The sequence below is a fragment of the Ischnura elegans genome, chromosome 2 (assembly GCF_921293095.1).
Source record: "Ischnura elegans chromosome 2, ioIscEleg1.1, whole genome shotgun sequence".
Taxonomy (NCBI): domain Eukaryota; kingdom Metazoa; phylum Arthropoda; class Insecta; order Odonata; family Coenagrionidae; genus Ischnura; species Ischnura elegans.
The window spans coordinates 45,752,855-45,780,789 of record NC_060247.1 but is presented as its reverse complement, the minus strand read 5'-3'; the positions used below and the strand labels follow the sequence as shown (position 1 = coordinate 45,780,789).

The 27,935-nt window shown below is 38.6% G+C and overlaps 1 protein-coding gene across 2 annotated transcripts in view; it reads left to right on the top strand.

Annotated features, from left to right (window-relative positions):
* The window catches only part of LOC124153666, a 44,793-nt gene extending 17,155 nt beyond the window's left edge, over window positions 1–27,638 (top strand). The window contains exons 9-14 of one of the 2 annotated variants that reach the window (XM_046526967.1): window positions 194–389; window positions 2,282–2,423; window positions 2,951–3,087; window positions 16,874–16,988; window positions 21,640–21,951; window positions 27,276–27,638. In XM_046526967.1, coding sequence (XP_046382923.1) covers window positions 194–389; window positions 2,282–2,423; window positions 2,951–3,087; window positions 16,874–16,988; window positions 21,640–21,951; window positions 27,276–27,525 — 1,152 coding nt within the window. In that variant the 3' untranslated portion in view covers window positions 27,526–27,638. Of the gene's footprint in view, window positions 1–193; window positions 390–2,281; window positions 2,424–2,950; window positions 3,088–16,873; window positions 16,989–20,017; window positions 20,109–21,639; window positions 21,952–27,275 lie in introns of those variants that run through there. The other variant, XM_046526968.1, reaches the window with a different exon arrangement.
* Window positions 27,639–27,935: the final 297 nt, after the last annotated feature.

Below are 27,935 nucleotides of genomic sequence, written 5' to 3'. Positions count from 1 at the left end.
ACCATTCACTTGATTTACAATGTGCATACAAAAGACCACACATGCTTCAAAGTCTTTTTATGATCTCTCTCTCTCTTCTCACCAGAGGCCCACTTACCACTACATTGGTATGACAAATTACATACTCTTTAACATATGAGAAATTGGAATTCTTACACCATTCATTGACCATCCTTCAATTTTTTTCTTTAAGTCTAAGAAAGACAAGGGTGGAGCTGATGACGAAGATGATGGCTCAGTTGATGCAGTTGCGAAACGAAAGAAAAAGATGGAACCCAAAAACGTGAAGGAGAAAGATGAATTGGCTGGCAAAGGTACTCATCGGTCCAAAGGCTCTAAAGGCTCCAAAATGACTGATACTATGTTTGCAAAGCAAATTGAAAAAACAGGTTAGCAGTTAAAATTATGTAAATATTGTTCCAATTTAGTTCCTAGGTTAGGTACAGCATAAGATATTGTACCTAAGCAACATGCATTATTAGACAAAGCATGCGAAAAAGTCAGAAACTTCTGAGGGGGTGGTTCAAGATTTATTGCCACTGTTGTCTATTAGCACTAGCCAGATGTCATTCCAATGCTGAAGGAATTAGACAGATTAATATCTTGCATTATACATATGTAGGTACCAACTTTCACTGACTATTAAGGCTGACTACACCTCACTCTTTCGTTTGTGATGACATTTTCCTAATAAGTTGATGTTAGCTAAGACTGCGAGTCTAAAATTTCCAAGCAGGAATTTGGCATCTGCGAATCAAGTTGACTAAATGCTGTAGCATATAGAAAAATGAGAATGAGATACCCAATATCATAGACTTTCACTAAATTGTAAAGAAGTAATATGTATTAACTGTAAGAAATAATGTATATTTAAGTAATGCATTACCTCCCATATTATTTGAGTTTAAAAAATATTGTTTACAGATATGGTGCTTCTCTGGTATAAGATGTGCAAAATACTTATAGGTCTAAACCAATTGGTGATAGGTTCAATTTCTCCTGATTTTTCAAGGTCTCACATTGGTTTCCTTATGAGGGATGCCAATGGTAAATGCTATGTTGCACTTTGAATTATTCTCATGTACACAATATCAGTGGTTGGTCCCATGCTGGCAGATGGTAGGGCATAATTGTTGGCCCATATATGATTTGGCCACCTCACCTACAAAACCCAAATTGACATTTTCCCAACAATTAATGGGCCAACAGTCCATTGTAGTTTGGCCATAGTTTTTCTCAACACTCAACCAACCAGTCCCAACAAAAGCTGTTCATTTTAACCTTAAATATCACCAAATTTAATTTTGAATAAGTTCATTGCATTCAATACCATTTCATACTATTTGGCAATTTTTAATACCATTTCCAGTCCAAATCACAGTTAGATTTACATACTTTACATCGAAATGCTCTGGAACACTGTTAAATTTATAAGAAAAGACACAATGCTGGTCTCATATGATTCTGGGCTGATATATCGGCTCTTATATAGTCCATTATTTAATTTATAATGACTTATTACATTGCTATAACTTATTTCAGTAAACATAAAAATATTTTGTCAATATTATAATGGTTATAATCATTTTAACCGATCATCGATTTAAAAGAAAAACACATATGGATATGTAATAAAATAGCTTTGTAATGTTTTTTTTTTATTTGTTGCTATATTTAATGAAAATACATTCATTACAAAGCATTTCACGCTAGTGCCCCAGGAAGAATGATAGCACTAAATGGGTTCTCCATTTACGGTAAATCCACTTCTTTGTAACAATAGTGAGCACAACAGTACACAACGCTTCTGACTCTTCCTCTCAAAAGTTCTTCATACCCCACGATGTGTTCACTCTATATCATACTACCACTGCTCCACTAGCACATCAATTATATCTACCATGTTGAAGACAATCATATTTCTGGAAGTTTGTTTGCACCACTCACGGTGGTAGGGAAAGAAATTGTACAACCCTCCAATTTTGTGTCTATACAAATCCCTTTCATTGGGCGTTAATGTGAAATTTCTGCGGAGTCAATATTAATTACTATATTTCTGGGCCAATGGACAAAGTTTTGGTTGAGGTAACACTGAAATCTTGTAGGTGTATCTACCCATATTGAGCCAACCATGCCTGCAGTTCCCCAACTATAGGCAATGCTTCCAACCCAAATAGCATTGCCCATTCCCAAACGGTTAATGCTACTTGGGTTGGATAACATAAAACCTGCCACACTAAAAGGCATTCATGTTAAATATGGCCTTTGCAATTGCTTTCAGGCGGAAAAATATTTGGCAATGTTCCATACAGCCTTTCAGATCCCAGATATATTGATTGTGACTGGACAACTTTATCAAGAGTTTACCATAAAAAGGATATAGCTGTTTATCACACAAAGCAGAAGAACAAGCGTTTTATGTGGTAAATAAATGTCTTTGATTTTCCAACTATAGTACTTGCTGTCAACTGATTTGGCTATTTGCCTTGGTAATGACGCTATAGCAGTTGAAACTAGTCGACAGCCAATAAAAGTTTGTGGAACAGTACTGGGTTTTTGCTTCACCATGAATATCTCATTGTTCCACCAAGTCATGCCAAAATCATTTGATTTCACTCATGTGATTACTTGATTGAGCACTTTTTTATGTGACTATTACCAAATTTTGCTGACTTCATATTTATTGTATGGGGTTTGGATGAAAAGGACTTTGAATGTCAGATGCTGTCTTAGGTGAAAATGCCAACGCATACTGTATTGGTTAAGTGTCACATTTGGAATCTGTAGATCATTAGAATTTGCATTTGGCAAGTGACTATCATATTTATGAAAGATTTTTTGTTCTTTTGTGTTTTTTAATTACTTATTTCCATAGGCCTTATGATAAAATACATTTTCTGATAGCTCTTGCATTTGGTTTACAGTGTGGTATGTATTATGAATGTTATAGGTGTGCAGATTCTATGAAAGAAGAAGTGTATACTTATCAAGATGGCTCTATCTTTGCCATATTCAGATGCAATGGCACAGGAGAAGTATACTATCCTGATGGAAGACCAGCAATAGTGGTTTCCAAGGAAGAAGGAAGTAAGTATGGGTTTTCTTCTTCACCACTAGTAATGGATTATTTTTAAAATCATTCATCAATCTAATAGGGTAATGGAATTTTAAAGTGAACTGGTACTCTAATGCAAATTTTACCTGAACGAATCCATCCCTTATTACCAATATACAGCAGAATCTCTATACAATGAACTCCCTTACAGTGAAATTTTAAGGAAACCTCCCTATTTCGAAGTCGTTGGCTTAATCCCAGATCTGTCCAATGGACAATGCAAGTAAATGATTACGAAAACTTTCTACAACGAAGTCATGCTTAATAATAATAATTTATGGACACATTAACATTTACAATGCCGTGTATTGCTATAAGTAAATTGGTGTCATGTAATGAAGTACAACATATGCAAAAAAATTGAAAAAAATAACATATTAAGATACATTAGAAATAAAGAAATAAAACTTTGTAAGGTTCACTATTATTTAACTCTTGGCACGACCCGGGTTTCGTAACTTGGTTTCTTTTGTAACCTGACGATGTAACCATGAAGTTACGAAACCCGGGTCGCGCCCATAATTAAATATGTAATAGTGAACCTAGCAAAGTTTTATTTCTTTATTTCCAATATGGAGAGGTTCCACAAAGTAAAGCCTGAAGTTATCACTCATAGAAATATCATGTTGTGGATTTTTACTTCCATATGGTAGAGGGAGCTTTCCACAGCTTTCAACCACTGCATTGGTAAGTTATATAGGTGCTTTCTCCTTCTGTCAATGCCATGTTCGATTTCATTGAGAATGAACAAGCTTTGCTAGGCTTGGGCTCCAGCCATAGTAATTGCAACTCTCGAAGGAATACAGGGTTCCCACTCTAACTACATTATTAAATTCACGGTTTTTTTCCAGGTTTTCACGGTCTAAATGTTGTCAAGTTCATGGTTTATAGATAAGGCATTTTAGGCAGAAATATTGATCACAGAACAATCACCGGCCGCACATTAACTAAAAATGTAACAAACACAACAGATGCCTTGAATGCAAACACAGCAATGAAAGTGCTATCTCTAATTACTTCACCTATCGTTAGCAAAATTAAGGTCCGGCTAGAAAGGAATGGCCACAGCAGCAAACACCAATTCCTGGACAGAAAAATATTGCGCATCTTCCATTATTCTCCTCAGATGCAATAATTCTTCCTCCTCTGCACATAAAGTTAGGGCTGGTCAAGAACTTTGTGAGGGCTATGGACAGAAATTCAGATGCATTTTGCCATTTGAAGACACTATTTCCTCGGGTAAGTGACGCCAAAATCAAAGAGGGAGTTTTCGTGGGACCCCAGATAAGAATTTTGATGGGTGACAAAATGTTCGAGGATGGGTAACACCCAGTGGAAAGAACAGCTTGGAGGGCACTGAAAAGTGTGATACGGAATTTTATTTTTTATTTTTTTATTTTATTTTAAAGAAATACAGCATATACTTGCCATTTTATAGTGGCCAGGTAACAATACATAAATTAGAGGACGAAGAGGCAATATAACATGTAGAAAACAATAATTACATTTACAAAAACAAAAGGACAACAAGAAACTGCAGTGACAGACTACTTCGGTGACAGATAGGATAGGGAAAGGCTTATGAAGGATTTCAATGGAAGTGCAAAGGGGTCGATGTGTGGAGGTAGTGAGTTCAACACAGAAGTAATGCGGTAGAAAAACGAACGTTTAGTGAGTGAAAGTCTCGGAATGGGTACGTGGATTAGGGGATGAGAACGGGTAGGGCGGGGTGGAACTTTAAAATTGATAAAAGAGAGCAATGCAGGGCAGTCGATGGTGGAATTGAGAACCTTATAAATAAGTTTTAAATCAGCTGTGAGCCTATGGGTAGTGAGATTAGGGATGAAGAGGGAGGAGAGAATAGCATTAGTGGACATGTTGCGTAAATGCAGTATTCTACTTTTTACTAACTATATTGGCAAAGAAATTGCTGACACAGTCCAGGGATGAGAGGTTGGTTTGTGAAGAGATAGACCAGATGGGACAAGAGTAGGTAAGAATTGGAAGAATGATAGACGAAAAAAAAGTTCGAAGAGCTTAGGGGTCTTTAATTTCAGTGAAACGGAACAAGAGTCCTAAGAGGGACATAGCTTTAGACTTGATGGATTGTATGTGCGGAGAAAAATTTAATTTATCGTCAGTGATAATGCCTAGGTCCTTAGATGTTGATACACGTTTCAGCGAGTGATTAAAAATACTGTAGTCAAATTGATGAGTTATCTTCTTTAGGGAAATGGACATCACACTATATCTGGGTTTAATACAAGATTCCAGACATTACACCAATTCGATGTCTGACGTAAGGCATCTTGTAGGTCTTGGCAATCAGATGGTTTTTGAATTTCCTTGAACAATTTACAATCGTCAGCATAAAGGAGAGTTTGAGCTTGGGAAGAAGGTAGCAAAGAGGCAAGATCATCAATATACAAGTTAAACAGATAAGGACCAAGGACACTCCCCTGAGGAACCCCAGATGTCAGAGGAGACCAAGGAGAAGATGAGCCAGAAAGAATAACCCTTTGAGTTCGGTTGTTGAGGAAGCTAGTTAGGAGACTTATGAAATTACCAGAAATATTAAATTGTTCACCTAATTTGTGGAGGAGGAGGCTATGATTGATAGAGTCAAAAGCTTTAGAAAAATCCAGGAAAATGGTGTCTAACTGTGATTTATTATTAATGGAGTTAATGGCGTTATGCTGAAAGACGGATAAGTTGGTCATGCATGAGCGGCCCGGAAGAAAACCATGTTGATTATCAGAGAGATGAGGGGAGGTGAAGTAGTATAGTCGATTTAAGATTATTCTTTCACAAACAGAAGAGAGAACTGGAAGTAAGGAGATGGGTCTATAGTTTGATGCAACATTTTTTGGCCTGGATTTATGAATGGGGATAACATTAGCAGTTTTCCACTGTGGTGGAAAAATGCCAAGGGAAAAGCATCGGTTTAAAAGCAAAGTTAAAGGAATGGAGAGTGATTCAGCACAATGGTGAACAAATATCGGACTCAGGCCATCAGGGCCTGATGAACGCTGAAGGGGAATTCTGCGTAAATATTTAAGAACTTCAAGCGGGTCTGTTCGGATTTCACAGAGGCAATTACTGGAAATGGGTGCAGGGAAGTGATCATGGGTGAGAGGTGGGGAAGAGAGGGGCGTCATGCATTCAGAGAAGAATTTGAGAAAGAGGGTCGTCCTGTTTTCTCCAACGGCATTAGCATTACCCTAAGAAACAATTTCAGGGATTCTAGGTTTACTGCGACGGCGATTTACAAATGACCAAAATTTTCTTGGGTTGGTGGTAATGGATGAAGTGACATTCTGGGTGAACTCAGCATAGTCATGTTGAATGAGGACCTTTGAGTAGCGACGCAGGTCTTTGAATGAGCGAAGGGTATACTCGTTTGGGCAGGATATTTGTAGAGGTACCATGCGCGGTTCTTATTTCCAAGAATACGCAAGGTCTCGGGCTTGAACCAGGAAGGAATTTTCTGGTCCTGCGTTTTACCTTGGGCACACAGTCCTTAATGACACTTTCAATAACACTGTAGAGGTAGCCGACCGCTTCCTCAGGGGATAAAGACGATAGAACGCCCCAGGGGATGAGGTCGAGGCGACGGTTGATGTCTTCCCAGCAAACTTTTGACCAGGCAGGTAGGGGAAACAAAGGACCATTGGGAGGTGCACGGGTTGTCCGGGAACGGCAGAAACGGTACTCGGCATCGAGGGATTCGTGGTCAGAAGCAAAGATATTTCGCCCCGGTTTTCTGGGGAATAATAAAGCAGAGAACTTCCGATACATTGTGGAAGAAATGTTGCAGTCGTACAAAGACATGGGGTGCAACATGTCGCTGAAAATTCATTTTTTGGACTCGCATATGGACTTTTTTTCCTGACAACCTTGGTACCGTCAGTGACGAGCATGGTGATCGGTTCCACCAAGATATAAGTGTTATGGAGAAGACGTATAAGGGACAGTGGAATGCAAGAATGGTTGCTGATTTCTATAAATATGCAAGCTTTTCTAAAACTGAGGGTGATGGAGAAATACTAATTACATATTTGAAATCAGCACGGAGAACCCTATTAGAATCAGCAAATGAACCTCTTGCACCATCGTGTTTACCAAAATTGCATTTTTTGACATTGTGGTCCCCGGGTACCAACACTGACGATGTAAAATGGAACGAAATATAGTCTCAATTCATGCGTATAGTATGACAAGTGTGCTGGTTTTTGTTTCATTGCTCTACGATAACTAGGGTGGAAGTTATGTCCTTTTAAGTGTATATTGGTGCATGAAACCAGATTTTTCGGGAGTTTTGGGACGTTTCGGTGAATCACACCAAAACTGACGGTGATGGAAAAAAACTATTTACATATTTGAAATCAGCGCAAAAAACCCTATAAAGATCGGTTAATAAACCTCTTGCGCCAGAAAATTGTTTTTTTGTAAACCAGTGCTATCGGAAAGGTTATTAAGGTGAAGTAAGCAAGAATGAGAAATCAAATCGATTTGCATCATATAGCCCACAGAACACTTGAATGCTCCTGTGATGACGCAACCTGCAAAGAAACCCCTAATAGGGAAATCATGGTTTTTCCAGTCCCGAAAAATTCATTGTATGGAGGTTGTACTGTATATATTGTGGGTGACATATTCCCTGTGTATAAAAATTTTCACTTTTCTCATGCAGTTGAAACTGGAACATCAAAATGATGCCTGATATCTGTAATTGTACGTTTTGTACACATAAAATGTAAGCCCACTCATTGGTTTGTTCCGATACTTAGGGTTACCCAATTTCTGTTATTGTGGAGTCAATTCCTAATGAATGCATGAGTAAAGACTGTTTCACGGGATTTTGCATTTAGTGCTGTAAATTGAAGTGGTTAGAGTTGCGATTACTAATAAGACAGACTTGGATATTTATAGACTGATCACAGAGCCAAAGAAAAACATACCAACTAAAGGCACCATCACCTGAAGATGACAAGTCTTTTATTTCTAACAACACACACAGTGCATAAGTGGCAAGTGTGCCAAAGTTCAAACAACACATTAGCAGCTCAAATACATACAAAAATAACAACAACATCACTTAATCAAAATTTAAATTCACGTTCACGCCTTCAACACACTTATCTCTATTCCTAGAAAGTACCTCTCCAACAGTTTGAGGATCCCTACAGTGATTATAATCAGGGTCACATGATTCTCCACCCACAGTTGTCAGATACAGAACGAAATCAGGATACTGTGTGGATTTTGCCTTAACTCTCTGAAAGTTATGCAGTTAAGATCCGACTCGAGTTCAGCATTCTTTCGGGCTGCATCCGCGTCCGTTGTCGAAGAATCACAACAGTTTCGCCAGCTCTCCTGCCAGCGTCCTCAGGTGAAGGATCCTTCACCTGAGGACGCTGGCAGGAGAGCTGGCGAAACTGTTGTGGTTCTTCGACAACGGACGCGGATGCAGCCCGAAAGAATGCTGAACTCAAGTAATCACCGCGGAAACCTACGTACGAACAAGATCCGACTCCTTCAAACCCCAAATTACCCTCAATAAACTCAATGCTTGCATTAGTTCTTTGAGACTCACCTTAACCCTCATTGGACATGCTAACGTCTATACTATCATACCCATATGCTCATATGACTCTGGTGAAAGAACTTCAATACTTGCACCTCCATATTTCACAACTGAAGTACTTCGGGGAATAGACACAGCATAGCCAGAAACTCGGGTTTGTTTCCTTAGGGGACTCGAAAACATTTTCAATAAATATATTCAACATATTGAGATTTTTTTACCCAGTACCCCTTACCAGAGTCCTCTGAGAGATGACCCTTGGATCCTTCACAAAACCCTACAAAATAACGCCTTTTTAAAGTGGGATGAAATTTCCTGAAATTTTTTTGAACACGCTTTTACACTGAATATCCAAAAACCTTCAGGCGGCTAAGTCAACCAGCTTTCCCAACATTTCTCTTCTGGCAAAGAATCAATGAGTCTTTCTGGGGGACCTATTCTTCACATAAACTGATATCCTAAATGCCTCTCCCAGAGACCCTTACATGAAAGTTAGCCCCTTGAAGCATACATCTACAAAATACCATAATACCCTGCGAGCCACCTCTAGGGTGTTTGGCAGGGGGTGATCAATCACCAGCATACAGCATGCATTGGACGCCACATGCACACCACATACTGTATGTAGCATGCAGCAGCCATCGCTTCGCGTGAACTGGCACATAGGCATCGCATGTCAGTACAAAGAGTTCAAACTACGAGCACTACCCACACAGAAAATAAACATCTATTAGATATCTAGTAGATATGTACAGATAGATAAATAGTTATCTAATAGACATCTATCATAGATATCTATTAGATATATTATTGTCAAAATAGCAGCAGTTCTAATAGATATCTACGGTAGATGTCTATCAGATGTCTACTGTAGATGTCTATTAGATATTTAATTATCTGTTTTATACTTATCTATATCTATAAAAAAATTACTCATGACTATGCTTGATGCAATTAACATTAGTGAAAAAATTGTTGCCATATGATCAAAATGAAAACTACAAAAAAAATACCGCGACATGGCAGTGAACTTGTGTACCCCGTTCCATAGCCAAACGCTCTGACCACTACACCAACTGATCCTGTTGTAGAAATTGAGCTTTTTTGAAATTATATAACGATAGTTAAAAATACCACTCGGAAATTAATTAATTACAGCCAAACTAAGGCCCATTCAATGGAATCATATATCTATTCATAGATGAAAATAGACAATATATATAGATACAGTTGGCATAGTCGCCACGCACCATTCTACGCGTCGCAAAATTTTTCGCAAAAAGTCCGCCATCACTACAGTAAGGTACCAAAAAAATTGTCCCTAAATCAAATGTTATATCGCTTCCATAGCTCATGAATCGTGTTTTAAATCACACTTTCGGAGATGTATCCAAAATCGCCCCTTGTCACCTGCACATCTAATAGATGTCCAATAGACATCTATTAGATATACATCTACTCATAGATGAAAATAGACAATATATAGATATCTATTTTCCGTGAGGGTATACATACATAGGCGGATCCAGGGGGGGGGCACGGGGGCACGTGCCCCCCCCCAGACCCTCAAAAATATGCAAGATTTTTAATACGGTCCCATTATCATTGCATTCGTTTTGCATTGCGAGGTATCCTTGTGCCCCACCCAGAACAAAATCCTGGATACGGTCTTGCTTGTGCCCCTCCCAGAAAAAAATCCTGGATCCGACCCTGTATACATATGTTGTCACCCACCGCGCATTTAAATGGGCTTACAAAAGCCGCAACTCGCGTCACTGACAGGCTTATTGATCCGAGTTTCACCGGGAAATAAGGTAAAATTAGGGTTATTGTGCGAAATTTAACTGTGTAATGATGTGACGTATAAATTCATAATTTTTCAAGGCTATTTCTCGCAAGTACAACCTTGATAATGCAAAAATATTGGAAAAGAGTGGATTGCATTGCATCACCGCGCCGCGGAAATTTTTGAAAGCGGATTAAAATGCAACCGAAGTGGCAACAGAAATCAGCCTTATATCGGATGGAATTTGCACCCATGTATGTAATCTCCTTGGTTCAAACATTACCTGCTCGAATACAAACAAAAATGACAATAATTTCGAAAATGAATATATTCATTTTCGAAATTATTGTCATTTTTGTTTGGATACGGTAAATATATTTACCGTATCCAAATTGAACACATTGTACAAACCGATATTGTACATATTGATCAGCATTGAAAAGAGAGATGAGTACGAAACTTACCTTAAATATTGGGTTTATTGAATCCAATTACCAATCAGCCAATCAAGCAACTTCAATATTTTAGATAGAATACCAGTTGTTTGACAATGTATCTTGATCAAAGCTCATTATCCACCCAGCACATGGTACGAGATACATGTACCAATTTATTCCACAAGGCAATAAATACATGATCTTCATTCTCCAAATCTATCCTAGAAAATGGGTACGATCGAGCGGAGTGATACCGGATAAGGAACAAAAATTTAAGAAACGTCTGCATGGCCAGAAATAGACGAATAGGCTGTCCCCGACAGTTGTCTGAACATGGCGTAGTCAATAGGTTTAGTGCGTGCGACCAATACAATACCATGAACACAATTGGCATCGGCGAAGAAGCTGGGCATGGCTAATCCAATGACAATACCAAGAGGACTGCATAGCTGAGGCCCCATTCCATCCCATTCAAGGCTGATTTCTGTTGCCACTTCGGTCGCATTTTAATCCGCTTTCAAACATTTCCGCGGCGTAGTGATGAATGCAATGCGATCCACTGTTACTCAATATTTTGCAGTACAATGTTTTTAATTGCGAGGAATATCATTGAAAATTCATTATTTTGATACATCGCATTATCTTCTTTATAAATATCGGTAAACACCCTTTATTTCTCTAATTATACCTTATTTCTCCGTGAAACTCGAATAAATTTGTCTATTAGCGGCGCGAGTGGCAACTTTTGTAAACCTGTTTAAATGCGCGGTGGGTGGCAACGAATTTGGAAGAAACATAAGAATCCTCTTTTGTAATATTCTGGAAAATACTCATTACAATATTCATATTTATACAATGACAATATTGTTCTCAATTATACCTCATCCATTATATAATGATAGAACTATGTGTGGCCTTATTTATCTTAATACTCTAATTCTAACTCATAAATGACTTGCAATTCAATCTTAACTCACCATGCCCTGAAGCAGCTGCGAATCTGTTGGGGGAATGATATTTTTGTGTGTAATCCAGTGGCGCCGACTCCATGGGGCCTGAGGGGGCCCGAGCCCCCTCAAAAATTCGTTATGGGTGTGAAGAAAAAATGTGTCAGGCTTGCCGATTTTCCGCGGAGTGTCCAGACATCGAGATTAGTTATATGTATCAGGGTTCTAACGTTGATCTTATGACTCTTCTAAAATGCTTATAAAACTTTTAACTCACTACTTATAAAATTTCCCTGGGCAAGATCCCGGGTTTGGGCCCCCCAATTTTTTTTGCAAGTCGGCGTCCCTGGTGTAATAGTATATAGCCCCCCACTTCCATTGGACCGAAAAATAAAGTATGCATATACTTAATGTAATCGATATTTTTGGGGGTTACCACTCTGTACTAAAGTATTTAGTTCTATTTTATGATATATTTACCAGCTTTATCAAATGCAAATACAAATTAGCTCCAAACTTAGGGCCTATTTTACACGCTTTTGGTGTGTTATAATACTGTGCCATAATAAGAGCGGGGCTATGGGTATCCAATATACACTAGAAGGCAGTGGCATAGCAAGGAATATGCTTTGGGGGAATGGGAGCGCCAGGGGGCGACCTCACAAAGCAAGGGGGTCCAAGGAAAATGTTTGAAAAATGATATGACTGGAAATACATTTTACATCATTTTGGCACTTAGAATTTGGGTTTCGCTATTAAATCTGTGGCAAATCATTACAATAGGGAAAACAATAGTAAACTTTAAAATTTGCCTCTCAATTCCAGAGGGATCTAAGCCCCTCATCCCTTCGAGGGGCCCAGTAGTTACGCCATTGCTAGAAAGAATGGTAATAGAGTAGTTTCCTTCATCAAAGAAAACGAAAGGCATCGATTGCAATGCGTTGCCCAACATTAGTATACTCATAATATACAATTTATTTGGTTTAAGAAATCCCAGTTTAGACGAATGTTAATGGTCAATTTTAACCTCATTTGAAAAAGACCAGATTGGCGGCCATGCGATGCCATTCCACGTGATGTCACAGGGACCTAGATTCTATATGAGTAGTCAGGAGTTTTATATCATCTGAGATTACCAATGCATGCAAGTGGTATAGAGTTCGGGGAAACATTTCTTAATTATCACCCATTAAAATTGCCTATGGTCAGAAAGCGTTTCCTTCATTTGATTGGGTATTAATAATCCTTATTTAAGCTAAGTACTACCTGCTAGCAGGGTACTCTGCTACCTGCCAGCGGACTGCATCGCAGCGGCTCACACATCCTCGCCCCAAGGTCACCTCACTTAGCGGCAGTGGGGACCAGAATGACATCACACGGGCTTTTCCCAGCATTCATACCTAGCCGTTGTATTTTTGCACACTTGAAAATTTTCACTTTTCATTTAATCGCAAAAAATAGATATCGTCATTTAAAAATCTAAAAGCGTGAAATACATACTCCAGAAGTAATAATCATTCAATTTAGGCAATTAAAACAAAATGAAACCGACCTATTTTGTTTGGACCTCCACTGCTGCTGGGAGGTTTCTACCCTCCATTTAGTCCCCCATTTTCCCTATCCTGGATCCACCATGGCCCTGAATGAAATTGAACATTAAGAAATACTGTGGATAAGAGCAGTTGAGGAAGGAAACATAGGCACTGGTAAATGTAAGCAAATAATGCAACACTGCTAAAAATTTAAACACTTATAGTACTCAGAGTTGGAGAAGATGGTTAGATACTTTATATTTAAGTAAATATTGAGCCTCAAAAATTAATTGTATTGAAATCAGCTCTGAGATTTAACCATATGCAGCCATTGGAAGTCAAATGCTTTTTAAATTGTCTGCAAGGATAAGTTCAGCAAACAATGAAAAAAGCATTGAAACCATGATTGGATTACATAGAAAAATCAGCTGCTCTAGCCCTTCCTCCTTCATGCACCAGCTCTGCCAGCAAGATATCATGTTCACTAAATACCCACAACAAGGAAATAGCAGATAACTTATGTATACATGCCAATAAATTAATAGACCTTCAATGGACTACAACCATTGATAAAGTACAGCCAACCAGTAATACTTATAATAAAAAAAACAATTACATATATTAGCTTTGTTTTTCCATGTATGTTTACCGCACAACTACTCTGCAACCTCAGTTATGAAGATCTTTTTCACCTGGCACACTATGCAAAGAAGATATTGAATTTATTGTTACACAAACATTAAAAGGAAGGATGGAATCAGGTTTAAATGCTGAGGAGGCAGGGTAGGAGGAAAGGGGTAATGGTCTTTAAAGGCCGTTTTACATGGGGCACACACTTGCACAATCTGACATGTGTACGTAGTGCAGTCAAAATTGCATTGTGTAAAGCGGTGAATTGTTAGAACACATGCAAGCGAATGTGTGGATGTGAGATGGCATTATAGCCCCTGTTCTAATTTTGTTCATGCATTCGCAGAATTCCATGCCATTTTAGAAATTAATGGGGTTCTAACCTGCACAATTCCATGCCCTATGTAAAACGGCCTTAATAAGATGCATGTGATGAAGAGGTTGGGACAGCTGGGGAAGGGTTGTATGTATGTGCAACTGTCAAGTGGGAATTCTGGAAAAAAATCTGTAGTCCCCTTGATGTCATCTTAGCATCACAATAGAGCCAGAATGAGCAAGTCAAGGTTCAAATCAGTGCTTATAGTCTTTTTGACCATCGTGTTGTGGCTCACAGGGAGTTCGAAACCCCTGGACAGACTGTGAATGCCAATTTTTGTGTGGACGAGCGTGACAGGGTGCACACATGTGTACTCCGCGTTCGGTCAACAATCTGTGATTGTTACAAGCTTCACCACGACAATGCGTCATGCCACACTGAGCTAATGGTGAGAGAATTTCTGACCATTGTAACGTTTTAAGAATATCCACTACTAACCAACCAAATAATTTTAGTACAATCCAAAAACCAGCTCTATATTTTAAAACTTTGGAGCAAAAAAACAACATCAAAAAGCCACCATGATTATCACAATCCCATTTATATTTTGTACTACCACTCACTGAACCACCGCCATGTACTGCACCATTGTGGATCTTGAGTTCTTCGTATCCCTTTCCTCCCGTTTTCTTCTCCTCCCGTAGACGCCTCCTTTTCTCTGTGTTCTCTTCTTCTCCCTGCCGATCTTGAATTCTGCCGTATCTCTTCCTCTGCTCTCTCAATACACCGCTAATTTGATTTTTCTCCCGATCTTTCTTTAGAACACGTCTGCCTCCTCCTTCTCTCCATACACGACTGCCCTTTTTCCCTTCACAACAATCTTCCCGTCCCTCACTACCATTGTTAGTTTGAAATTACATACAAACAACATGGTGGCTTGTTTATGTTATGTTACACCATGTATAGGGTTACCATGTTGCCTCACCACCCCCTCCAGTCCAGCTCTGACAACCCCAGATGTCTTCCCCTGTCCTCGGATCAAGCGAGACCTCAAGGGACACCAATATGTAGGTACAGCTGCATTGAAGATGTCCTAGGGGTGGTGATGGCATCTCTGAAGGTGGTACCGGAAAGTGAGTCATAGAAGGCGTACGTGCCTTGGTAACCACTTTATACACATCATGTTGAGAGAGATCTCTAAGCACATATATGTATTTCTCAATAATGAACTTATTCAAGTTAACATACAGTCTGAAGATACAAATGTTGCTGAATACCATGCCAATTATCATTCAATAGTGTACCTTCAGTAGCAAGATCAGCAATAGGCATTTTCCACTGTAGGCTAAAAGACTCTTATCTTTGTCTAATTGTCTCATGGAGGTCAATTAGGTACATGAACTTAATGATATCTATTAGTTTTAGTGACCAACTATCCATCTGCTGTCAAATGTTTCAGCAATGGTATCTAAGGCACAGAAAAAAATCCTCATCTTTCAACTAATGTCACACCATTTTGGTAGTTTGCCATGTCATGTCACCTTATGCATAACTTCATCACTGCTGATCGGGCCATAAAATTTTTATACATAATTTCAACAAGCCCATTGGATTGCTCAATAGAGCAAAGTTTTCCATCCAGTCTCCATTTGCTGCTCCTGACATTCAGTGAAAATGGCAGCAATATTTTAAAATTATCATCATTATTTGGAAACCTCTTGTGATGCAAAGCCGGGTTGGTGTGGTGGCTAGTGTGTTGGCTTCCCACCCGGCAGGATCGGGTTCAAATCCCGGCAGTGGCAGAGAATTTTCATAGACTGCCCAATCCCTGCTTGAGTGTTGTGTGGAGGACATTTCAAGTGCAACACTTGGTCCGTCGGATGGAGCGTTAAGCCGTGGTCCCCTTGGCGCCTTTCGTAAAGAGCAGACTAATACCGATGCCGGGTTTCTCTCCACCCTTCCTTCCATACCCTACCCTCATGGCATAAATGACCTCAGCTGTCGGTCGCCTCCTCCAAATACCATACCATACCGTGATGCAAAGCCTGGAAAATATTTCTTTTTTCCATTCATTGATTAAACCTTGATTTATGTATTTTAATTTTTGGCCTTCAGTATTTTGTGGCCATTATGTGAAAATGAGTAAATAAAAAAAAATAACCTTCCAGCCAACAATTATTCAAATTTTTATCCTCTTACTTTAAAATCAGTTGTAACAGTGAGGTTTCTTCTCTGCATTACGGCTTACTCAGAAGTTTATTTTTGCAATTTCCTACAAATGCTCTATTTTTCTCTGAGTAATTGTGACAGACATAGCTGAAATCTATCAGAGAGATACTATTATGAATAAAATTAAATGCAAGACTTATTCAAGTAATAGAATATGTTTAATATGATTCTTAGAGTTCAAGAAAGGGATTAGTGTATTTACTGAGATTCTCTTCAGTTGTTTATGATGGTTTTTATGCAATATTATTGAAGTATAAATTTGTCCTCTTTTATGCTTCTATCTTTTCATGGAAGAAGTAGAGTTAATTGTTTTTTCCATTGATGAAGAAGAGCCTTCCTCAATAAGGGTGACTGGAAGATTTGATACCTATGGTCATGGCATAATTTATGACAATGATGGAAACGTAAGGTAAAAAATGTACCTTTTTGCGAATACATGTTGATTTTATTTTTGCTTAAGTTAGTTTTTAAACTTCATAACTCAGGTGTCATTAAAAATCTTTATGATGGATTTTTCGTGTTAACTTTTGTTGGAGATTTCTATGTTTTGCTGTTGCCTTTTTATTGTAAGTAATTTATAAAAATTGTGAAATTTTATCATGTTTTGCCTGCAAGCCATGGTATAACTTACATTTCCACCAAAATGATTGATGTTTTGGTTTCCCAAATGATAGCCCAGTTTCATTTGTCGAATCATGGTTTTTATTATGGTGTCAGCCAGGTTCATTGCATGGAAAATTTTACAAATTAAACTTGCCTCCACCCCTTTACATGTTAAATCTCCTTTAGCATTTTAAAAAGCCTGTAACTATATCCATGTTCAGAGCTTCATTCATTATACTCCCTCTTTTACCTTGCATCCTTCCCTGTATATTCAGCCATTTGTCCCTCTCTCTCACGTTCATACTATAACATCACTCTTTGGCATAATCTATATCTCCCTGTGACTTTTGAGGTCTCTTTGGAATTTTCTCAGTCACATTTAAATGCCTTCTTACCTGACTTTTGAGGTTGATAAATAGAGTTGGTAAGGGTTATCTCTGTATTATTAATATAATTATTACTGGTATTTTACTAGTTATGAGGGCTGGTACTGGTACCTACTTTACTGGTTATGCTACTGTTAGGCCCATAGGCAGATTATGGGAGGGAGGGGTAATGGGGGCATGTGCTCCCCCCCAGATGCTTAAAAAAAGACAAGACTTTTAATATGGTTATCATTATGTTCGTTTTGTTTTGTGTATTATGGAGTCTCAATCATTTAATTTCCTGTTAATAAATTTCATATTAAAATAAAGAGAATATTTATTACAATTTATGTTTTTTTTAATTCATATACGAGAAGAACATTTGTCAGTTAGGGCCTTGTGTCCCTCTTAGAAAAAATCCTTGATCTGCCCTTGGGTTAGTCTGTATGCTACAGTTGGTTAATGTCCGTGGGCCATTTCCAATTTGGATTTTTTCTTCATCATAGCATCACTTCTCTGAGTGATTCAACCTGCTACTTGTTTTTGATTTTCTGGTCACTGTGGCATCACTTACTCAACCCAAAGCTTGGTTTGGAAAGGAGAGGATAGAGCTCACCCAAGACTAGGCCACTGGTGTACGAATATCCCACATTCAGGGTAGGGGGGCCAGTTTCTTTCATTTTCAGCCTCCTCACACTTTGAGGATTTTGTTTGGGGTGTCTGAAGGCTTCAAAAGGGATTTGAACCATAAACCCTTCATCAGAAGCCACATGTTACCCACCCACCCATGTTACCCAGGTTACGAAACACCCACTTCCCACTTGTTTACAAAATATCCTTCTATTTGCAATGACTTTTAGCATCCTCTCTTATGTTAGTACACATTCCAGTCACAACTACCACCTTACTGAAATTGCACACACTGCCATATTTCTGAGAAAGTTTTTTCCCGCTCAGCATATTCAGAACTTCCCCATTTCTCTTCCATTCTACCTAATTTTCCTTATTTTTTTCCTTCCAAATATGTAAAAGCTTCCAGCCTCTTTTGATCCTCCATCCAATTTTCTACCTGGTGCAGCGATATGGTTCATATAAAACTTTGCTAAAATATCCTTTTCACTTTTAATAAAATGTCCTTTCTCTAGCTCTATTTTTTCATGTTATCAAGATAGCTAGTAGGGTTTTAGTCATATATACTTATTGTGCAATCACATGATACCATCGCATAGAACTCCTTTTGCTCAGCTCCTTGCCTTAAACATGTCTAACATGAGTGGCCCTTTTAAGAGAAATTTTGAATTCCTCTCACCAGTGCTGCTCTTGGGCCAATTGAATGAGCAAGCCTTGACTCCACTACACATTTGTTGCCCAACAGAATTTAGGGAGACTTTTTACTCTCCACAATTTACTCAAATTGATTGCAATAGTTGGCCATCCAAATTGCAAAAATTTCATTGAGGACAAATCATGTCCTTGACCAAAATGCGATTCCTGGTTCCCAGAACTCTGACAACACTTTTACCTCTTCATCTATTTTTGCACTGAATGACCCAATAAAGATCTTTTCCAGTCAATTTTGAGGATTGTATGACATTAAACTGCAGAAATAAACCTAATGGATACTGAAATTATTTTATTATATTATCATATTTTATATCATTAAATTATTATATTATCCTGGCGGGTATTCCATACCCCCAGACACCCCATTGTATTAGTTGCGCCTAAAACCCCTCCTGGCCTTAATTCCTAGCTGCGCCCCTGTATGCGGTACCCCGCCAAATAAACCCTCTGAGAAATTTACCCTCTTTGCATAACAGAAAACAGTATTCTTTTCTGGATACGGCCTCTTCATTGTGAAGTGCTGTATTAGTGGTAATTCACCGGTTTAGGCAGGTTTACAGTAATCGGGCATAGATACTTACTGCATTTGCTGCAAGCTGAATATCCATATCCTTAAAATCTATACATTTCTTCAGATTGGAAAACGATCTATCTCATTTTGTCTTGTTTATAAACAATGTTTATGAAACACCATTTCCTTTCTTTTGATACATCACTGATTTCAGCTTCTCGTCATTCCTAAGTTTTTCATTAATCCGCACACCAAGCTGCCTCATCAGATACTGCAGTTTTCAGTAAATATATTACAGTCGAACTTCCATGACTCAGGCTTTTTTTATTGTTGCTCCTCAACTTTTTCACTATTCCTTCAAATGTTTTCCACTCTCCTCCATTAAAACTTCTCGAAAATATTGAGCCTAAAATAATTCTAAACCTACTTAAATCCTCTTTCATAACGGTCTATTATACTGTTCTATGTAACGTCGCATCCTGTATCATTCAGTGGATTTATCTCTTCTCGCATATTCCTCAATTTCTCTGTTTGTGACTCAATGTTATCGTTAAATGGTTCGACGAGATTTAGAAGTTATTGTAATTTTGCACTCTTTTGGCTCAAAATTTTCAGATTCCACACCGTCAAGCCTGCAGTTGTTTTTTTCCTCTAAGTCTTTGAGTTTGAGCTTGTTTGGGAAGAACCTCGGTGGTCGACGTTTCGACTCTCTAATTGAGAATCGTCCCGTAGGGTGAGTGAACCCTTTCATCACCGAAAAAATGCACGCATTATTAGTTTCCCCTATTTTACATAGATATTTCTGGAAAAATTACGATGGGTCTTTGGCACTGTGTGGAAGGCCGTGAAGGTGCATTATAAGGTCTGTCAAATGGGACGTTAAGCTATGATCCCCGTGGCACCCTTTGTCTACAGCAGGCTAACGTAACAGGGTTCCTTCCTTTCCGCAATCCTCGTACACTTTCAATCGCAAAAATGACTCCGCTGTATACCGTCTCTAATTAACTTTGGGTATGAATACTAATTGCTGTACCTATGAAAGATGTGTCCGCTCACCCAAGCGCGAGTTCCACGGTCATCTGCAATAATATCTACTATTTAGGGTGGAGGAAAGTTGTGTCCCGAAATTTCATCCCTGGGTAGCTGATGGCACTAGGCAGTGGCGCAGGGAGCGCCCCTGCCAGCAGAAAAAATATTTATTATGATGTTTAGATCGAAAAAATCCCATGCCTAGGATACAACCGGCAATAAGGCAAACTCATGGCCAATCGGAGCGCTTGGCTCAAAGTTTCTGTAGTTTATAAAATGGTGGATTTTCGACCTAAAAACATTGGTAATTTTGGTTCCTACTGGTTCCTATTTAGGGTTAAAATTTCCAGACAATTTTTTTCCTCCCTATATAGCTGTCATTCACGGTCAAGGAAGCTTTGTGTACAATATCTTTCCTGTTCTTTTATCCAATTTGCATTTATAATCAAGTGAAGCCGTGCAATGGGTAAGCACCACAATGTTTATTCCACACATAGTTGATAAATTCCGAGTTGTAAACAAAAAAATCTGAAAAAGTAAAAATGCTTGGCCTTTTTTGCCATTGTTTTTAAATATTATGTGAGGAAATTTTGTTGACAAACCTGAGATTCGGATTCAGCAGCCTAAAATGTAATTAGAACAAAAAAATCAAAAGCACCCCAACACTTTTCTATGACATGTGCCATTTGATTAGGCTAACAAAGTTCTTTCTTACTTTAACAAAGTTTATTTTGGCCAAGTACAAATTATTGATTTTCCCTATTCAAGCTAAGATCCAAGTTGAAATTAGCCGTTCACTCAATGGTTCCGCCTAATTGCTTGTCTCTTGGTTTTGTCTTTGTTAGATAAACTTTTCAATGTTTTGATTGCTATATCGTTTATTAAAGAAAGTCTTTGATGGTGAAATAAAATAAAAAAAAAACTTTATTTGATGGCAAAATACCATAAGAACTTTCATTTCTACATCAATTTAAAGTAAACTTGCATATGTGAAAGTGAACTTGATGCTCGGTGATGAAAAGTACCTCTGTTGTTTTAATGCTGGTATTGTTGATAAATTTTCATGAGTCGCAAGTCAAATTTGAGTGTAAATAAACGGAGAGAAAAAAATCTTCTTTTTAAAATTGAGTCCTGAAAAATATACGGTTAAGTAATATCAAGGGAGAGATTTATATGCTTCTGATTCTTAGATTATTTGTTATTCTTAGGATGCACTTCTCCCAGTATTGGGGAGTATACAAGGGCCCGAGGTATAATACTGTAGTCAAGTGGAAATGGAGTGTTGGAAGAGTAAGTGATGTAGTAAAAGAAGAAAAATGGGAATTACCTTTGAAGAAATCACGCCCATCAAAGAAAAAAAATGATGATACTCAACTGGATATGTGTTATGAAGATTATTTGACGAGACCCTACCTCCCCCTGCCATTTCTTGCCCTCAAGATAAATTCTAATGTGTCTTTCCGTCTCTTCACTCAGACTGACATGCGTCTGATATTTGATTGCCATCTAACCTCCATCCGGTGAGTACTTATTACGATGTATATAGTAAACGCCTCTCGAACAGTAGAAAAACGTACTAACACTCTAAGGAGAAAATAACGTACATTGCGACCGTGCTAGAGCAGTATGTTGATATAAAAGAAAAGGAAAGAGTTGTTAACAGCTTGCATTTGCACTACATAAGCTGCGTATTCTTAAATTTTATTTTTAACAATATCATATACTAGCACGAAACTCCGTCTCAGCTATCCTATAAACGGTGGTATAATGTATATAGGAATGTTGCTGGCGATAATAGCCAGGGAATAGGTTCCTGGTATGACTCCTATTAATTATTCAGGATTGTAGAGCACTGAATGTTTACTCTAGGCTATTGGATTGAATATTTCCCATTATATATTAATGATGTAAATGTAAGCTATTTTTCTTCTTCATTTCATACCTATGTCTGCTATGAACGCTCTCAGTCAATCCGTGACGTAGCAATTGTGTAGAATAGGGTAGTTTCCTTCATCAAAGAAAACGAAAGGCATTGATTGCGATTCGTTACCCACCATTAGTGTATTCATAATACACAAATTATTTGGATTTTGAAATACCGGTTTAGACGAATGGCAAGGGTCAAATTTTATCCTCATTTGAAAAAGGCCAGATTGGCGCCCATGCGATTCCACTCCACGTAACGTCACAGGGACCTAGTTTCTACACGAGAGGATAGGAGTTATACATCGTCTGAGGTTACCAATGCATGCATTAGGCACAGAGCTCAGGGAAACATGTTTTAATAATCACCTATTAAAACTGGCTAAGGTCGGAAAGTTTTCTTCGTTTGATAAGGTATTAATAATCCTTATTTATGCCAAGCGCTACCAGCCAGCAGGGTACTCAGCTACCCGCTAGCAGCCTGCGTCGTATCATCGCTCAAGCCTCCCTCAAGCTCACCTCACAGGGCGGCAGCGGGAACCAGAAAAACGTCTCACGGAGAGATTTCCCGGCATTCATACTTACCCGTCGCGTTTTCGCGCGCTTGAAAATTTTCACTTGTCATTTGATCGCGAAAAATAGATATCGTCATTTAAAAATCAAAAAGCGTGAAATACGTACTCCAGGAGCAATAATCTTTCGATTTAGGCAATAAAAAAATAATAGGAAACCACCCTATTATCGTGGACACCAAATCAACAATTAAAATGCAATAGAGTTTATGCTTGTGAAGAGCGTGAAATTCACCATCTCTGGGAAGTACTTTAGATTTTAGAGAAAATTTCTAGTGCCTATTTCACTATCTATAATCTGAGAATCAGTCTCCATTTTGTCTGTTTGTTACGGTACAGTGTATCTTACGTCACTCCTGTCCTCTCCATTCCAAAGTAAAACGTCAACCTAAGTCTAATCCTTCTTATGTGCAAAAAAACTCAAAGAAGCAAGCGCCTCACAGTTTACAGATCCATATGGGCTTCGGTTATTTCGGGCTGAAACGTTGTGACGGTCAGTCTAACGTGCGTGAATCGTATTTTTCAGCGTTTGGGTACCATCCAGAACGATTTTTATGCTATGAGTCTCAAATGCGTGGTACCGGCGATTCATTTTTCCCTATCATATTCATACAAGGTTTTTTAAAAGTCGATTTCACTTTCGTAAAGAGATATACGTTTATCAGAGTTTCATACGGGGGATTTGATGCATGCGGGTGTATCTGCTTTTTGGCCAAAAAATGACTCATTGTCAGAATTGGAAAGTTTCGGCTGGCGTATTGTAATACTGTTCCCAATAATTGGTACATCATATTTTATGTTTATTTTTATCCGTGACTTCATTTCTCAACAAAAAGAAATTACTGTGTTCAAACTATATTTTTTTTACTTTAACTAGCTCGCTGAATGTTACGCCGACGGCAGTCTTTTATATAATCCCGAACTAAGTTACGTAATTAGTAATATTATACTTGTATCGTATTCGCACACTTAGTTTCATTATAGGCGCTGTTTTTAAGATTGAGTGCGAATTTAGTGCTCGGCTGACATTTTGGGAAACAGCTCCAGCGGTGAAAAACATATTTGGGTATTTCTCAATCAAAATTAGTTAAGAACCATAACATTAGAGAGATGAAGTGATTTATGTAACTTATTCTATCTAATATTTATTGATAGTTAAAAAAATATTCAGAGATATATTCAAAATGTAGCCCGTTACGAGGGTGAATTGATATAGCTATTCATTGTGTGGGTAAGATGATATGTGGGTTTCCGATGGTGAATTCCCTTGGTACCTACTGCGTATTCGAAGCGTCATAAAATATACCCATCCAACCAGTAGGTATGATGATGTGTAGATTGCCTACGGCGGATTCCCTTGGTTTTCAGTTCAAAGAGCAATGTGTGAGGGATCCGAGAAGTGGTAAATATAGTCAAGGAAAATCTGTGAAGAAATAATAGTTACAGCTGGTAAATATTCTACATGAGCTCGAATCTCGTGAAACCAGAGTAAAAGTAGATGGATATTTTTTGACGGCTATAACAAATTTATCAATAGCAATGAAATATGCCGTCATTTTTTGGCACTTTGGTCTTCACAGTTACTTTTTCGGATCAGCATTACCTCCAATCGAACTAATGTAGGATGGTGAAGTTTTTATTCAGAGATGCTGAGAATCGGAAATATCTGCCTGCCGAGATTTATCTTTTAAAGACACCTTCCCGCCGTACAGGTGACGCCGCACCGAGTTTAATCGACTGTGAATTATCATTGTCTGAGTTATTTTTTCGAAAATTTCAATCGGTGCAAATTGCGTGCAGCATCGTACAGAAATATTAGCAGTATTTTTTTGCCTCACCGCTGTGCTGGTGACTGTGCAGCTGCCTACCCTCTGCCATTGGTGTCGGATTGCCGCGCCGCGGTGCGACTGACGTCGCTTGGGAGTCATTTCTTGAAGACTGCAATAAATACGCTCTAAATCAGTCAACGGATGAGGATCTAGGGTGGGTGCTTAGAAGGGTAGAACACGTGATGGCTGGGAATCAAGAACCAAAAACTTATACACCCAGTCATCATGCGTAACAAGGTTTTCGAGTTGACCTCCGCGTCGATTCATTTTCATGACGACAGTTTCGCTGGCGTTGCAGCTGGCGTCTTCAGGGTCGAAGTGTTTGATGCAGGTTTTTGCCCGTGTTATATAGGCCTTGGTTTTGGCTTGTGATTGGTCCGTTTGGGTAAGAATCTCTTCCATGCGTACGCTAGAACGCACCTAGCCAAAACCAAGGTCTATAGAGTAGTATTTTGTTTTGAGGGTGCCTCGACAACTAAGGCCTTTTGCACCATTTACAATATATAAAATCAAAAATGCTGAAGACACATAAAACAAATTTAAACATGCATTAAAAATTTGAAATAAAAGGGGTCGTTAAATGCTTAAATGGTAGGAACTTCGCTGTTAATTAGCCCGGTCTCTATTAAAAACTTGCAGTATTGCAAAAAACTGACAGTATGAGGGTCGTCTCCTAGGATGTGCCCCAGGTCTCCCCCAATGTTCAGCCGATAGCGCCTTGCACGGTATTTTTCACACTCTGTCAGAACTCCTCTCAGGACAACTGTTAGGACTCACAGGGCCTATATAAGACGAGCAAAAACCTGCATCAAACACTTCGAACCTGAAGACGCCACCTTCAGCGCCGGCGAAACTGTCGTTATGAAAATAAATCGACGTGGAGGTCAACCCGAAAACCTTGCAACGCATGCTGTACCACTCCGCTAAACTCTCCATCAACACCCAGTCACCTGCAAAAGGGGTATGGAGAGGAAGAAGAAAAAAGAACGGAAGCGCTGCTGCGGTGGCAGCCCGACGACGTGACGCCTCCGGGGTAAGGATAGGGACAGAAGGGAGAGGATGGGGGAAGCCCACTCCGTCATTATGGCGACGGGAGTCACCACTAGCGAAACCATGACATAATGTCTCGACAGAAATGTTAGAATATTCTATAAATAAAAACATTTCACAGATTTTTCTGCAGATTCTCTGAAACAGTTAGTGAATTCTAGCGTGTAACGTAAGTTCTAACTCTTTTTGCTTACCCAATGAGTAATTATGAAATTATGACCTATCAGTGACAGTTTTGAGAGAGAGGGAGACCTCTTTGAGTAAAATTCTAGCAACATAAGTCATATTTCCGCAGCGCAGCGAAAACGATACGCCCCTATCCCGCCACAAATGCGATCCAGGAGCACGCGCAGATGTTATGGTTCCACGCACCATAAGGCGAATGATAGCGATCGGGTGACGTAGGTAATAATTAAGTACCTATTTAACCTTCCGTCGGGCCCAATAGATGTGACAGGCACAGCGCAAGTGTTTTTTTTTTATTTCTCCGTACCATTAAGCGGCAAAAACCATTGGTGCCTATGGTAGCTTTTTTGTTTTGACTTGCTCTATGCTCTTGCTCCTTTTGCTTTTCGCATTTAGGCCGGCAAATCAGTGGCGGATTATTTAGCATAGTTAAACGAAATAATGAAAAAATAAAGCAAAATAAAAGCATTATTAGATAATAAGTAAGAAAAATAAAAAAATCATTGATATTATAGAATTCGCATGCTAAAATACATTGCATACCATAATACTTATTAGCCTAAAGAGCACGTTAAATCGTACTTTGCTGAATCGGTCCGGGGGGGTATGACGATGTGTAAAAATACATAGCTAACACGACATCATTTAAGTGTTCGTTTACACTTATAATGGTCCTTTAAACTTGAAATGTGTACCACTGAGCCATGCCAAGAGTTAATAACGTTTCTCCACATCTGTGCCTGTCATGCACATTGCGCCTGAACTCAACAATTCCAATATTGCGCCTGACGGAAGGTTAATATCTTATGTAAAAAATGTCAGCCTGTGGAACAATGGCTTTATCACGCGTCGCAACGTACAACAGATTTATGTGATAAAATTCAAAAATTACCAGAAATTTTCCTCAAAACACCATTCCACGAATAAAAAATGTGGAGTTTTGCGTAAATTATCCCAGAAACAGCTAAAAACCGATAAATTCTGGGAATAAAAGTTATTCGCGAAATTTCGTTGAAATGGAGAGAGGGTAATTTTCGGGGGAGCTCATTTTTTGGAGGTGCACTTTTAAGTTTAAATTAAGGCCGTGTTTCTCAAACATTCCTTGGGGGATCGAACCTTTGATCTTACCTCCTCGCAAAGGCCTTTTTGGAAAGAAATACACGAGTCTTGATCTTATTTTTTCCCTCTAATCTTGGTAATAATGCTGCCTGACTCATCTCTGTAGACTGCTTACAACAATGTATTTCTACCTACACTCATGAAAGTTATATTATTTTTTCCTAGCATTGATTTCGGAACAATTGTGGACCCTAGAAAAGTGGCGTATTATGATACAGTTGTAGACCACGAACGGGAAGGAAACGAATGCATTGCTTTTGAATTGGCGTCCATCAACGACTCCCATCTACCGCCTCCCCCACCGACGCCTGACACAATAGTTAACGCTCCCTCCGTCGTACAAAGAACGATTCCAAGGAATAAGAAGTATTTATTCCTGCACCGCGCAATCAAGCCAGCTAACAAGGATTGTTGAATGGTATGTGGTATTGCTGCTACTATTGGAATTTTCACCATGATGTAATTGCTATTAAAACAATATTTGCGGATTTTGTGAGAAAATAAAATGCCTTTTATTTTAGACTGAAATACTTGTAAATATAATTTATCTTTATTAACTCGTCAGATACGCAAGCATTACCTTCTTTTTGAAATTTAGTGCCATGGTTCATAATATTTGTTTTAACTTTTGTCGGATCCGATTCCGATTGGGTTCCTAGTGTCGGTTTTCGGTCCTTCTTCCTGGTTCTGATTTTTCAATCAAATGTTCCATTTTTAGTGAATGATTTTTAAAAGCCTAACAATTCGAACGTGGTAATTTTCAAAGTTTCCTCTCATAAGGCATTAAATTATCCATTATTATAAATGAAGGAAGATAAGCTAAAT